The sequence below is a fragment of the Anguilla rostrata genome, chromosome 8 (genome assembly GCF_018555375.3).
Source record: "Anguilla rostrata isolate EN2019 chromosome 8, ASM1855537v3, whole genome shotgun sequence".
NCBI lineage: Eukaryota > Metazoa > Chordata > Actinopteri > Anguilliformes > Anguillidae > Anguilla > Anguilla rostrata.
Genome location: NC_057940.1, coordinates 14,484,556 through 14,497,037, shown reverse-complemented (window position 1 = coordinate 14,497,037; position 12,482 = coordinate 14,484,556). Strand labels below are relative to the sequence as shown.

At 41.1% G+C, this 12,482-nt stretch overlaps 1 protein-coding gene across 1 annotated transcript; it reads right to left on the bottom strand.

Moving 5' to 3' along the window:
- Positions 1-2,283: 2,283 nt before the first annotated feature.
- Positions 2,284-10,041, bottom strand: LOC135260889 (ras-related protein Rab-18-B-like). Its single transcript, XM_064346592.1, has 7 exons — positions 9,773-10,041; positions 7,503-7,558; positions 6,208-6,269; positions 5,421-5,493; positions 4,832-4,950; positions 4,106-4,172; positions 2,284-3,489 (listed from the first exon to the last, which is right to left on the bottom strand). Exons 1-7 carry the CDS (start codon positions 9,838-9,840, stop codon positions 3,317-3,319), a joined length of 618 nt encoding a protein of 205 aa, XP_064202662.1. The 5' UTR covers positions 9,841-10,041; the 3' UTR covers positions 2,284-3,316.
- Between the last annotated feature and the right edge of the window lie 2,441 nt (positions 10,042-12,482).

The window sequence follows — 12,482 nt, the reverse complement described above, 5'->3', positions numbered from 1 at the left end:
GTTATTCACACAGAAATGCAGATGTAAAGGTACAATAGTAAATATAGTGAGCAGACCAAGACCGAGTCTCAAAGGCTATTAAAAATGTAAAGCGTTCACTCTGGTTGGGACCAGTCATGTTTTGGAGAAGTAATCAGAGCTACTACTCTGCCCCATAAATAAAAATTAATTCTGTTACTGGCTGGAAAATGATTGCCAGACGTCACCTAGTGGCAGAGAATGGAATGACAAACGGAGCCCTGAGGCAGACTCCTGGCTGGCGGCAGCTTCTCGCTCCTCTGAATGCCTCGCTGTGATGGATGGCACTGCCCGGCTGAGGTTATTGTTGTTGTCTAATAAAACCTGGCCATCCAGTCACACCGCTGTGAGGGTTTATTTTCAACACAGCTGTCAAGAATAAAAAAAAAATAAATAAATAAAAAGAAATAAAGAACGATTCACAAATGCACCAACGGAATCTTCATCCTGGAGATTCATAGAGCTACAGTACATTGCTTCCACAAGCTGTTTACAGTGTCTGACACAGCAGCACAAAAACTGGCCAAAATTTTAATCCCGCCTTAAAATCAATCGTGTAAAAACGAATTCAATAGTTATGAATTTGCATGGGGCGACAGTGTATTATAGTGCTTAGAAAACTGGGCTTGAAACTCAGAGGTTGTGGATTAATTTTCTGCTGAGGCATTGGCATTGTACCTTTGAGCAAGGTAGTTAACCTGAATTGCTTAAGTAAATATGAAGCCATGTAAATGGATTGTACCCTGTGAACAGTAAGTCACTCCGGGTAGTAGTGTCTGCTAACTGTTATTATGTAATATACTAAAGGAAAATTAATAGAAATAGTAATAGAAATTCCATTAGAAAAATGGCATACATTTACACATCTGGATATGTAATGATACAAGCAGTGAACATTACTGTATCTTCAGCAATGAATGGAGCATTGCCAGTGTATCCATCCATCCATTATCTGTACCCGCTTATCCTGGTCAGGGACAGGGGATGCTGGAGCTTATCCCAGCGTGCATTGGGCGAGAGGCAGGAACACACCCTGGACAGGTTACCAATCTGTCATAGGGCACACACACCATTCACTCACACACTTCTACCTACTATGGGCAATTTAGAGTCTCCAATTAGCCTACTTGCATGTCTTTGGACTGTGAGGTGAAAAGCCAGTGAACCATGTTACTGTTTCTCTAGACATTATGGCCTCTGGTATTCCTGTATGATGAGTTCCTGTAATGCTGCACTCCTACCTCCAGCTCTCAACCCCTGTAGGGCAGGAAACTGTGGTTGAACACTTCACCTGTTTCACAATCTACATGGAGACAGTGTCGACTCATTTTCTGCATGTTTACTCAGAACCTGCAAGACACCAGATGGACGGGGCAACAAGCAACACTACATTTACATCGATACTGTATAAAAAACCGTACTCCTCATATCCTATGGATGTTCACACTGAACAAAGCTGCCATCTGGTGGACAAGCTTACGAGAGAGGGGGGAAAATAATACACAAATTTGTGTACATTCCCCATATCAACAGTGTAGGCTTCACATATAGGTTTCATCAAGGTTTTCTTCAAACTGAGAACCTCCTACTCCCAAGAATACCATTAACAAATGTGTTTTTGGTGCTGGGCGGTTGCCAGATACAGTAAGTATTAAGCATGATGTTTATTAATGCTGGGATGAACCTCAGTATATTATAACAAGTTCTTAAATGTGTCGAAGATTGAGGGCTTCTGAAACAAGGTATTAATAGGGCTGTGACAGGATTTCTGGCATTCTCAACATTTTGCCATGCATTTACAGGGCATATCATATGTTCAGTACATACATACACAAAATTGTATTTCTATAGGAAATTCTTGGAATGCTCAATTAAAAACCAAACTAGAAATTACAGAAAGAATTGCCCTTGAACATGCCCTGCCATTGTGTATCCTCAGAAATGATGATTCTTAGTGTGCACATGTAACAAATCCTGTCAAAAAAGACAGCATCTTAATACTGCTCATTATTAAATAGGTTAGTTTACACATGCATTACACTCCAAACAAAATGTCTGATAGCATGCTGTGCAGTTTAGAGGAAACAGTGAAGGTTTTTGCACACAGAAAAAGGCATGTACTTCCCAGCAAATTCCCATAATCATTTTATATACAGCCTACAGGGGCAATTCAATCAACGTGGATTGGCTTGACATTCAGTAAGGGAGAAATTCAATCCAAGTGGTTTGGATAGAATTCCAATGATGAATATAGGCAATCATACATTTTGTTCACAACATACATTCTTTTTTATTTTGACTAAATTATACCTTGACATTAGAGTGACCCATCCGAGAGAATGCATCCCCACTAACCCTTACCCTAACCCTTTCTACTGGTGGTCATATAAACCCTGAAATTTAATCATCTTTTTGTGCCATAACCATCACGTTAGCCGCACATCCACCCACTGCATTTTTAAGTTATGTCCTTTACAGAAACGATCATAAAAGGGTTTCACATGGTGGAGAGGGGAATAATGCTTTAAATCGACCGTTAATTCTAACACCAACCCGTTTCGCATTTTGACTTGATCATCTCCATAGACTGTCGGGGGAGCTACCCAGTACTATCAATCACTAACTTGTTCAATCAAATGATCATAAAAAAATTGCCTCCACAGTGAAACACTACGAGTTGTACTAGTGAACCACTAGTACAAATCATTTGGAGAGAAGAAACCACACAGTATGTTCTCAAAGAAAACTGCAGTTGCAGATTAAAACACTCTATGGAAAGAATGCTTTACTGGAAAGAGGGGGGAAAAGGAAAGACATTGCACTCATTTGTCAAAATGTTGTCATAAGTCACATCTGAAAATCAAACACCAGGCAAGAAAGTTCATACATTATTTTACACTTAATGAGATAAATGCGTCACCAACTGCATTACGTACAGATTAAAACATACGTTACTGTAAAAGGCTGAACGGTTGTCCCTGCCGTGCCTGTAAATGGCACTGGAACCCTCAAGCAGCAGGCCGCCAGTTACCATGGCGAGGGCAGTTCTGCCAGGAGGCCAAACAAAAGCCCCATTAGTCAGGAAGATGAGGGTGGCTTGGTTTTTATCTAAGGTTCTGAGAGTGCTGCCATGACGTAGGCAGTGTGCAAACAGCAGTGTCCCTTTGACCACAGCCACCGATGGGCGAAAGCCTACACTTCAGCGGCTGTTTAAATAGCGTCTGTCAACCTGTACTTTATTGTGCGATTAAGTTCGGTTGTTGTCTTTTAGTTGTTTTGGTTTTTTGTTTTGGTGGAGTTAAACTAAGGAGCAGTATCTCGCACAAGACCCCGCCGGCTGTTGGTCTGTGCTGGACAGCTGAACCCCCTGGCTTCGTGTGTCATTCTCCCACAGCCCTGGCGTCTGGATGATTTTCTCAACCAGCTCCTCGAAGGCGCACTGGACACCGTCCCGAGTCTTTGCACTGGCCTCTAGTGGAGGGAGGGAGAATTACACAAACAACAAGAAGCGTTAGAAAAAAAAAAACTGATCAGACTTGGGGGGGGGGGGATAGTAGTCAGGTATGGACAAATTTAAAGACAACCAAAGTAATGTAAATGGCTTGCTCCCTGAAACAAATCGACTCGCAATCAATTATTTATATATGTTCAGCTTACTCTAGCCCCTGGTGATTTCCAGATTAAATTGATACATTTTTCAGCATTTATCTACCCATAAGACACGTGATAAACCTTGCCCATGAAAGGAGAACTGGGCAGGATTATATGATAACATTGGAGGACTGCACATATTCTTGAAAAAGATGTAAGGTTTACACACAACATGCTTAGCATTTATCCACCAAAAAATAATGTCAAATGACTCATCCTTCCAAGAACTGTCACCAACCGTAAGCACTCCGATTCTTTCCACGGCAGCTGAATTCTGAGGTCTAGACGGCTGACAGTGGGAGGTGAGAACGTGCAATGAAAGACACGTCGGCGGTGTGCTGACAGGTGCCACAGGCGAACCCGAGCGCATGAACCGCCACACAACTGGCCGTGGGCCCCAGACGGTGGCCTTTAAAGAGCCTGCATCACAGCGTACCTATGAAAAGCATGGAATGTTTCCTCGCAAACTTCAGGCCTTCGTTTCGGTCTACTTCACGGTTCTCCTGAAATAAAGGGAATGGTAAAATTAAAGGGACATTCAAATTGAACAACTGGTCAGTTCTACCAGAGAAGGAATGAAAGAATTGTCCCAGTGAAAATGAAAGTATTGGTCAACAGGACTCTTCAGCAGAGGAAGTAGTAAGTAAACAGCCATTATAGTGTATCTCAAGGGTAACTGGAAATAAAAGCTGAAAAAAAGCTAAAAGTTTATTTGAATTTTAAATATCTGAGAAGGTTTTCAGGGGAAACCCATGTGCCCAGTACTTATACATTTTGACTTATACATACACCATGCTATATATTTCACTCTAAATCCCCCCCCTTTTTTCATGACACTTGTTACATGTTGCCCCATCCCAGCACTTTTTGGTAATTTGTATTTGTCCTAATACTGTGGCTTATTCTTCTGCCTAGTTGGCTTTGCAGAGGTTAGGTCTGAATAGTGTTCACTGTGTGAACTAAACTGTGTTCTTGGCTAGAAATAGCTGTACAAAATAAGTATTGTATCTTACTGAACCTGTGTTTAGTAGTTGTCTATGACCATGAAATGCACTTTTTGTACGTCGCTTTGGATAAAAGCGTCTGCCAAATAAATGTAATGTACTGATATTTATTCTGATGAAGCATTTAAGGAAGGTAAATGAAACGTACACACACTCACCTTATCGATCTTGTTCCCAACCAGCATTTTCACCATTTCATTCTTTGTGCAGTACGTCTCCAGTTCATTTAACCAATTACCGAGTTTTGAGAAGGTGTCTCGCTTTGTAACGTCATACACTGGATGAAGGAATGACAAAAATGACACCTTTATCCACGAAATCTTCCAATCGCATGTATGTGTAGACCAACCACCCCTAATATCAGTTACAATTACAGCACTAAAGACTAGAAAATTTCAACAACACAATGGATTTTTAAAGCACACTCGGGGAAAAATGGAAGTTGTTGACAATTTCAGGTTCAGATTTTGAATAGAAACCTTACATCCTCCTTTTGAGTTTCCCACAAAAATACCAAATGCATTATCAGTTCAACTTGGCATTATGCAAAAAAAAAAAAAACCTGTGTAAAAATGTACAATTTTGTTCAGGTATATCTAATTACCATTGCAGCTTTGTTGGAGAGAAGGAAAAGCTTAATAATGAAAGCTGCAGATGCAAATGCGAATAATCTGAGGACTAACTACAGCCTGAAATGACACTACTTTCTGCAGGAGAGCTTCTGTAGATATTACTGTGTTTACCCACCTAGGATCACACCCTGGGCTCCTCTGTAGTAGCTGGGAGTCAGGGTTCGAAAACGCTCCTGGCCAGCCGTGTCCTACCAAACACAGGCAGCCACACTCAGTAAACTCAAACGGAGGAAAACAAGGCTCGCTGAGAAGCAGAAACAATCACAAATGCGCACACACAAACCAATTTCTCGTATTATGTTTGTGCTGTGTGCAGTATTTTGTGTTAGCGCGTAGTGCAGGAACATTTGGAAATGAAACGTATTCCTTTCCAAAGAAAGTTCTGTGACGCAAAGACCTCTGCAGACTTCTCGGTGTGCAGCCCCAGAAGAAATGTGTTTTTCTACAGAAACGCTGTCAGCAGTTGGCAAGTCACGCAGCATGGACAATATATTATTACCACCAATCAGCATGCACCAGATGGACGGTTGTGTGTGTGTGTGTGTGTGTGTGTGTGTGTGTGTGAGAGAGAGAGAGAGAGAGTGTGTGTGTGTGTGCATGTTCCAAGCTTCCAGGTCTAATATAAAACGTCTACTGAAGTCTATGTGGCAGTGCACTCGTTCACAGCATATCACATTCATTAGGTGAGGTTACAAACCTTGCTCTTTGACAAAAATAGCAATACCACAGTTTTCTCCATAAAAGACAGTTTAACATGCTGACACCTTTTTCCTGAGTGGGTGAAACTGTCATTTTAGGTTGTGGATTGGATGTGTGTCCTCTGTGAGTACAGTGATCTCACACTCTCCAAATGAACCTCAAAATTCCATAAGTCTCTCTGAAGCACAAACAGCAGCATTTACCCATATTGCGAGCTTTGCTCTGTTTCCGTCCACTGCCACAGTTTTCACTTTGAAGTCCACACCTAGATGCACAAGAACAGAGTGCACACTTAACTCTCTGTGCGCCCCATAAGACAGACATGAACACAAGCTGAAAGTGCCTTTAATGCTCTGAATTCAGAAACTACATAGTGTAACGGCTACACAAACACAACACATCAAGCACAAACTTTTAAACTCTGATGCTGACCTTTGGCCTTTGTACAGCACCAAACTGCCCAGTGACTTTAAATACACTTTTATAAATAGGTTTTTAACAATAGTGGAAATGAATTGCCCTATTAAGCCAAATAGCTACATCTGTAACATAACTAAGCAAATGCATTACTGAGTGCTGTCACTGTTGGGGCCAGAATGTTTTGCTTTCCACCTCCAAAAATAACAGCAATGTCAAACAGTTAAATGCATATGTAAAAACAAAAGCCTGGATTTTGACTGTTTTGACAACTCAGTCTAATGAACACAGAGCCAGTCGCGTCAGCAGGCCCATTAAAGGCCTCGTAAGATAAACATTGGTCTCTGTTCTGACGTTTGAGGAAGCAGACTTTACTCAGCACAGCTGGCTACAGCCGGCTTTTCACTGTAGCTAACACCGTACAAGTAAGGAATGTTCAGAATTCATTTGAATCACCAAGTACCTTAGTAATGGCCAACCAAAATAAAAACTTTGATAAATTAACAGCAAAAGAATGCAGGCTAATTTTTCCCCCAATGTGGCAAATCTGATTGACAATGTAATTTCAGATACACCTTTCAGAACAATTTTTAGGTTTAAATTAAGTAACCATATTTTCTAATTTAATAACCATCGGACCTATTAAAATATGCATACCCAGTATACATAAATGAAAACATGCATCATCATTGGCTATTATTTTTCCATTTTTCTTTAGAACATAAATCATTGGCAGTGTCTGTGAAATAGTTTAAGCTTTTTAGTGAAAATGGATCCATCTGTGAGCAGCTTGCTGCTGGCATTCAAGTCTCTTGCAAAGTCAAATCCTGTCTGTCCCAACCCCTGCACTGCTGGGACTAGCTGTAGTGTCATCCTGTCCCTGATCAGGGAAGTGTCCTTCAACTAAGGAAGGGTGTGAGAGGATGGGCGCAGTAAAACGTGAATGAACATGCTGCATAGGTGCAAACTTAACCAACTGTGAGGATGGGACTTAACTTCATAATGCTTAGTGTACTGCACACCATGATGTGTCATTCTTAGTGAAGAATTAGGAGTGCACTCAGTCTCAATTCCAACTTACCAATAGTTGCGGCAAGTTCTGGATCAAACTTATCCTCAGTGAATCTCAAGAGAAGACTGCAGGGAGAGAAAAAAATCAAATAAAAGAGAAATTAGAAAGGTTTCCTTCAGAGTGCATCAAACTGGAGGGCAGACTGAGCTTTTCAGATACCCTCAGTCAACTAAGACTGCACGGAAAAAATACACTGATCTTGCCAAACTCTCTGTGAAACCCTGAGATTACACCATTATTGACCTCAGAATGAACTACTGGTGAGGTTCTTACTCCACATTTTGGAAAGTTCAGGAATCAAACGACATAAAAAGAATACATAACTACAGCCTCTGCTGCTACCACAAACAACAAATTGTCTGCTCAGCTGTGTTGCATTCAGATACTTAGGTAAAACAAATAAAAACCTTCACATTCCAGTGTCATAAATTTGCATTATCCATCTCATTTGTGTGGCATCTCAAACTGCTCATTTGCCAGACCGTGAACTGCACTGCAGCAGCGCCCTACAGTGGACAAACTCTATTACTGCAGATGCCATTCACTCAACCAGTCAACCAGTGAGTGAGTGAGGGATACTATTGCAGCCAATAAAAATCATCTTGAGGCTAGTCTTAGCGCAATACAGACTGTCTGACAGCTCCAATGTGAAAGATGCCAAGGCTGTGTGGAGCCATGCTTGTTTGTTAGTGTTGCAGTATTGGCCACATGACACGTCTGTGTTAGTTTTCCCATACTTACGAAACACACTGCCACCCTGGGGTATATTTCACAAAACATGATGGCTGAGTTAGTTAGATAACTGCTCAGAGTAAAACCAGGAACAGCTGTTTTTACGTCAGTCCATGTTCCAGATTTGGGAGGGTTCAGGGTTTCACTTATTGCAGCTGTCCAGCTAAAACAGTAATCCTGCTTTGTGAAACAGGGCCATGGTCATGCAGCCCAGTCTAGAGCACAACATACTCATCCTTCAGTTCTCTGTGGTCCTTCTGACAAATTTCCTCACATGATGCTAATAGATGTGAATGCCTTACTGCGAAACCTGAAGGCTCCCAGCTGGCATTTTCTACACATAGTAAAGTCCTTAAAACTTTCAACATCTATTCCACTTGATAAAACTTGTCCATTATCTTAATGAAAGCCTGGTGACAGCAAGTGATTTTCAAGAAAAGCACATTATGCCATAAAAATTCTTAGCATGTTAAACAAAGCAAAGCTTGGGAGAGTCCAGGTCAGGACAGCAGTGTTCACAGAGAGGCCTTTGTGTTAACATACATTTAAGGTGTGAAGGTGTTGCTGCTCTTCAGGGCATAGCAACAATTTTCGGATTGGAATCCATCATCTTCTATACTGTACTGTTTTCACGGATAAATATGTAATGTCCTCTCTTTTTTGCCTCTCGCTCTCTTTTTGGGAAAAATAAGCTGATAATCAATACTTTCAAATAAATGTAACAATTCTAACAGAGCACCAAAAAAACTAATAAATAAATAAATAAAAAGAACATAAGTTTGTGCGCAGTGAAATTATATTTTGAACCTTCTGACGACGTTAAGTAGTCTAGCTGTCTAGATTCTTGTGTTTATGTTTTATGGCCGGGCTAGCTATACATGTAACTATAGCCAACCATACACGATACTAGATCCATAATCATAACTTGCAAACTGTTAGGATCTAATAATACTGATCCAATAATATACTAGCAAATTAAAATGGTATGATACAACTCTTTAGTTACTGAATAGCTAGCTACGTTTACTGGCAACTGGTTACTTTTTTTTTTTTTTTTTTACAAGAAGCAGGCTAACGTACACAGAGCAGCTGAATGTTATGTAACGTTGGCTTGATAACTTCAGTGTCGTTCTAACAAGGCTCCCTGGTCCTGGATTCCAGCTACCAAGTTACTGTTTAATCAGATCATACTAAAGCCAAACTTAAGTAAACAGCATTACTGTTGACGTCATTTTGTTGTCCCGGTTATAATCGAAAACACCCACGATCAAATATCTGCCATATTAGTCAACGTTGGAGAGACACCGAGTATTTAGAAAGCAAGCCATCCGTGAGATACACCAGAAGCTCAGCGAAGTAGCCAACAATTCACTAGCTAGGTCGAACTCAAAACAGAGAGGTTAGCTACAGCTAATTTTAAATAAATAGCCATGTTGCTAACTACATTACCGCAAACCTAGAAAGTCGTAGCCAAAGAGAGAATTGGGTGATAGGTTTTGTATCTATTAAAAGAAAGATTACGCATAAAATATTTAACGTTAATTTACCTGGATTTTCCAACACCGCTTTCTCCGATTATCAATAGTTTCAGAGTTGTCAGAATGCCGTCGTCCATGTTCTTGTGGTTGTGCTAAGCAAGTGACGTTAACTTAGCTATTTAGCTAACTAGCTAACTTCTTAACAAACAGGAAGCGGACCATTCGCTGACTGTTTCGGCTAAACTAGTTAGTTGTGCTACTGAGGTTTGACGACAATCACGTCATCACGACCGTGCTGGTGTAATCCAATCAAAACCCTCCAAAATGTGACCCGAACGTTCTAAAAATCAAAATTAAAAATTAAAAACACCCCCTGTTCCTGTTGTAGGCCTACACACGGGGTCGCTGGCTGGTAGCGATCAACAAGTTAGGATTGGAGTGGTGACTAACAGCCAATTGCTATGGAGGCGATAAACAAACGCATATACGTGTAGCGTGGTTAGCTGCAATTTAAACCTCTGGGTCAAACTCGCTTACACCACTAGATCATAGAATTCTTCATTTCTAAGATTCTGATATGTTCTAGTTGTAATGCAGTTCGGTAATTTAGAGGATTAAACCTGAGGTTGAAACTCCAGCTAAGCACCCTGCAATTAACCTGTTATGTTTAATTACATGAAATAGTTTATTGTGGTTTCATATGTGGGCTACACGAATGTTTTAGTGAATAAACCCATTTAGAATACCAAGGCCAATTTGCACAAAATGCATTTTTGCAATCTAAGAATTCAGAGTTGTCAAAAAGTTGTCCTGTGCCCTCTCCTATCGTTCGCAATCTCTGACCTGCAGGACGTTTGGAATGTTATTTGAGTGCAGTCAGGGCCAGGGAATGATACCAAATCGTTCAAGTGGAAAATTAAAGATGTTTAAAAGAAAACCTAAATTCGATATTTTAATGGCAAACCCCTTACCTGAGCGGAGTATACATTGAATTTCCCCTTTGTCCACTAAGAAACAAAAGGTTCATTGAGAAAGGGCTGTAGCTCTCTCTTAGCGTAAATAATTACCACTTTGGTAGACAGATTCGAGGACACCAGATAGGCTACTGTTAAGAAGAATAGGCATAGGCTACTGACCACCAGTGATGCGATAATCCTCTGGTATCAACAATGCGATCAACTTTCGTTGTAAATCGCCCTGGGGTAAGAACGCTTGCTAGATGACAGTAATGTGTAATGGATTCATTCTTTTGTGACATAAGGTCACTAATAATGTGATACGATAGAAAGCCCAGAAAGAATGTTCTTGCCAGAGTCGGTCTGATTTATTTATTTTTAATTCTTTGAACGTATTTTAGCCGTGATGGTAATCATTAACCATGTCGGCTACTGTACGTAGCCTATAGGCTACAACCTGGTTATCTCAATGTGCAGGTAGCGCGATCAAACACAGCCACAGGACACATAATAATAATAATAATAATAATAATAATCATAATCATAATACATTTACTTGTATAGAATGTTAAACATAAAAAGGAAATTAAAATTAAAAGGACATGGTAATAACAAGATGTCACAAAACAAGAGACCTTGATACATTGTGACGGTCTTGCAGAGGTAAACTATGGAAGCCCATTTCCGCCAGTAAAAGAAAAATAAGATGAAAACTTAGCCTTGATAATAAAAATATCCCTATAGTAAGTCATAATTATGAGATAAAAAATCAAAATTATGAGATAAAGTCATAATTATGAGATAATTATGTAATGAACTTACATCATTGTGTTTGGAAGATGGCGGACAATGCATGTCGAGGCTCGGCTGCTCCTGTTTTTAGCCAGAGAAGATCTACAAGACTGTTGACGGCAAAGTGATTGTGGAGGATGAGTTGCTTAACTTCCTCGCTGTGAAAATTTAGACATTAAGCCAGGACGAGATCGTCCTGTTGGCTGCGAACCCTTTTGACTCCAAATGGATAAAGTCCTCGAAGAAAGTGTTGTTTGAACTTTGCCCTACTACTACACAGCGGTGCATTTCCCATAAAGGGCCACAGAAAGACATCAACAACATGAAGAGTTGCCTTAAAGTAATGAATGAGTGTGGGGAGAAAATTCCCAGATTTGTCTCTCATTACTTGGATGAACTGCCGCCGGTGACATTTACCAACATGGATGTCTCGAGCCTACTTGGGAGAATGGAGCAGTTGTACGCTGAGGTTTGCTCTATGAAGCACGCAATGCAGCTACAGGCTGATGTAAGCGAAGATCTTCGTGCTATCACTGTGGAGAGCAATGGCAGAGTGTGTGCATTGGAGAGTCCCACAGACCTGACTCGGGGCGACGGTCCGGATGCGTAGGCGGCGATGGTCGGAGCCACTGGTGTGGGCGCGATGGCTGGGGCTACTGGCTTGGACGGCACAGCGTTGGGGGCTGCACCGGCGGGATCCTCGGGCTTGGGCACCAGAGAGAGAGATGCAGCTGGGGCTTCCGCTCTGGATGTGGAGAGGGCTGTGACTGGAAATTCCCAGTGGGCTAACGTCTGTGCCAGGCTCTCCAAAGTGGAGTCATGTTGTGAAAAAGGGCCAATGCATGTTCTAGAGAACGCTGCTGCTCAGTCAAGATCGCGTACTGTCACCACTGGGCAGAAAAATAAATCTGGTAAGGTTATACCTATTGTTGGCACCGCAGCTGTGGGTAACATCAAAATGATGGTGAGTGTTTTTGCTACCAAGTTTCCGCCAGGCCTAGGCGCTAAAACTTTATCTGTGTATCTTAAAG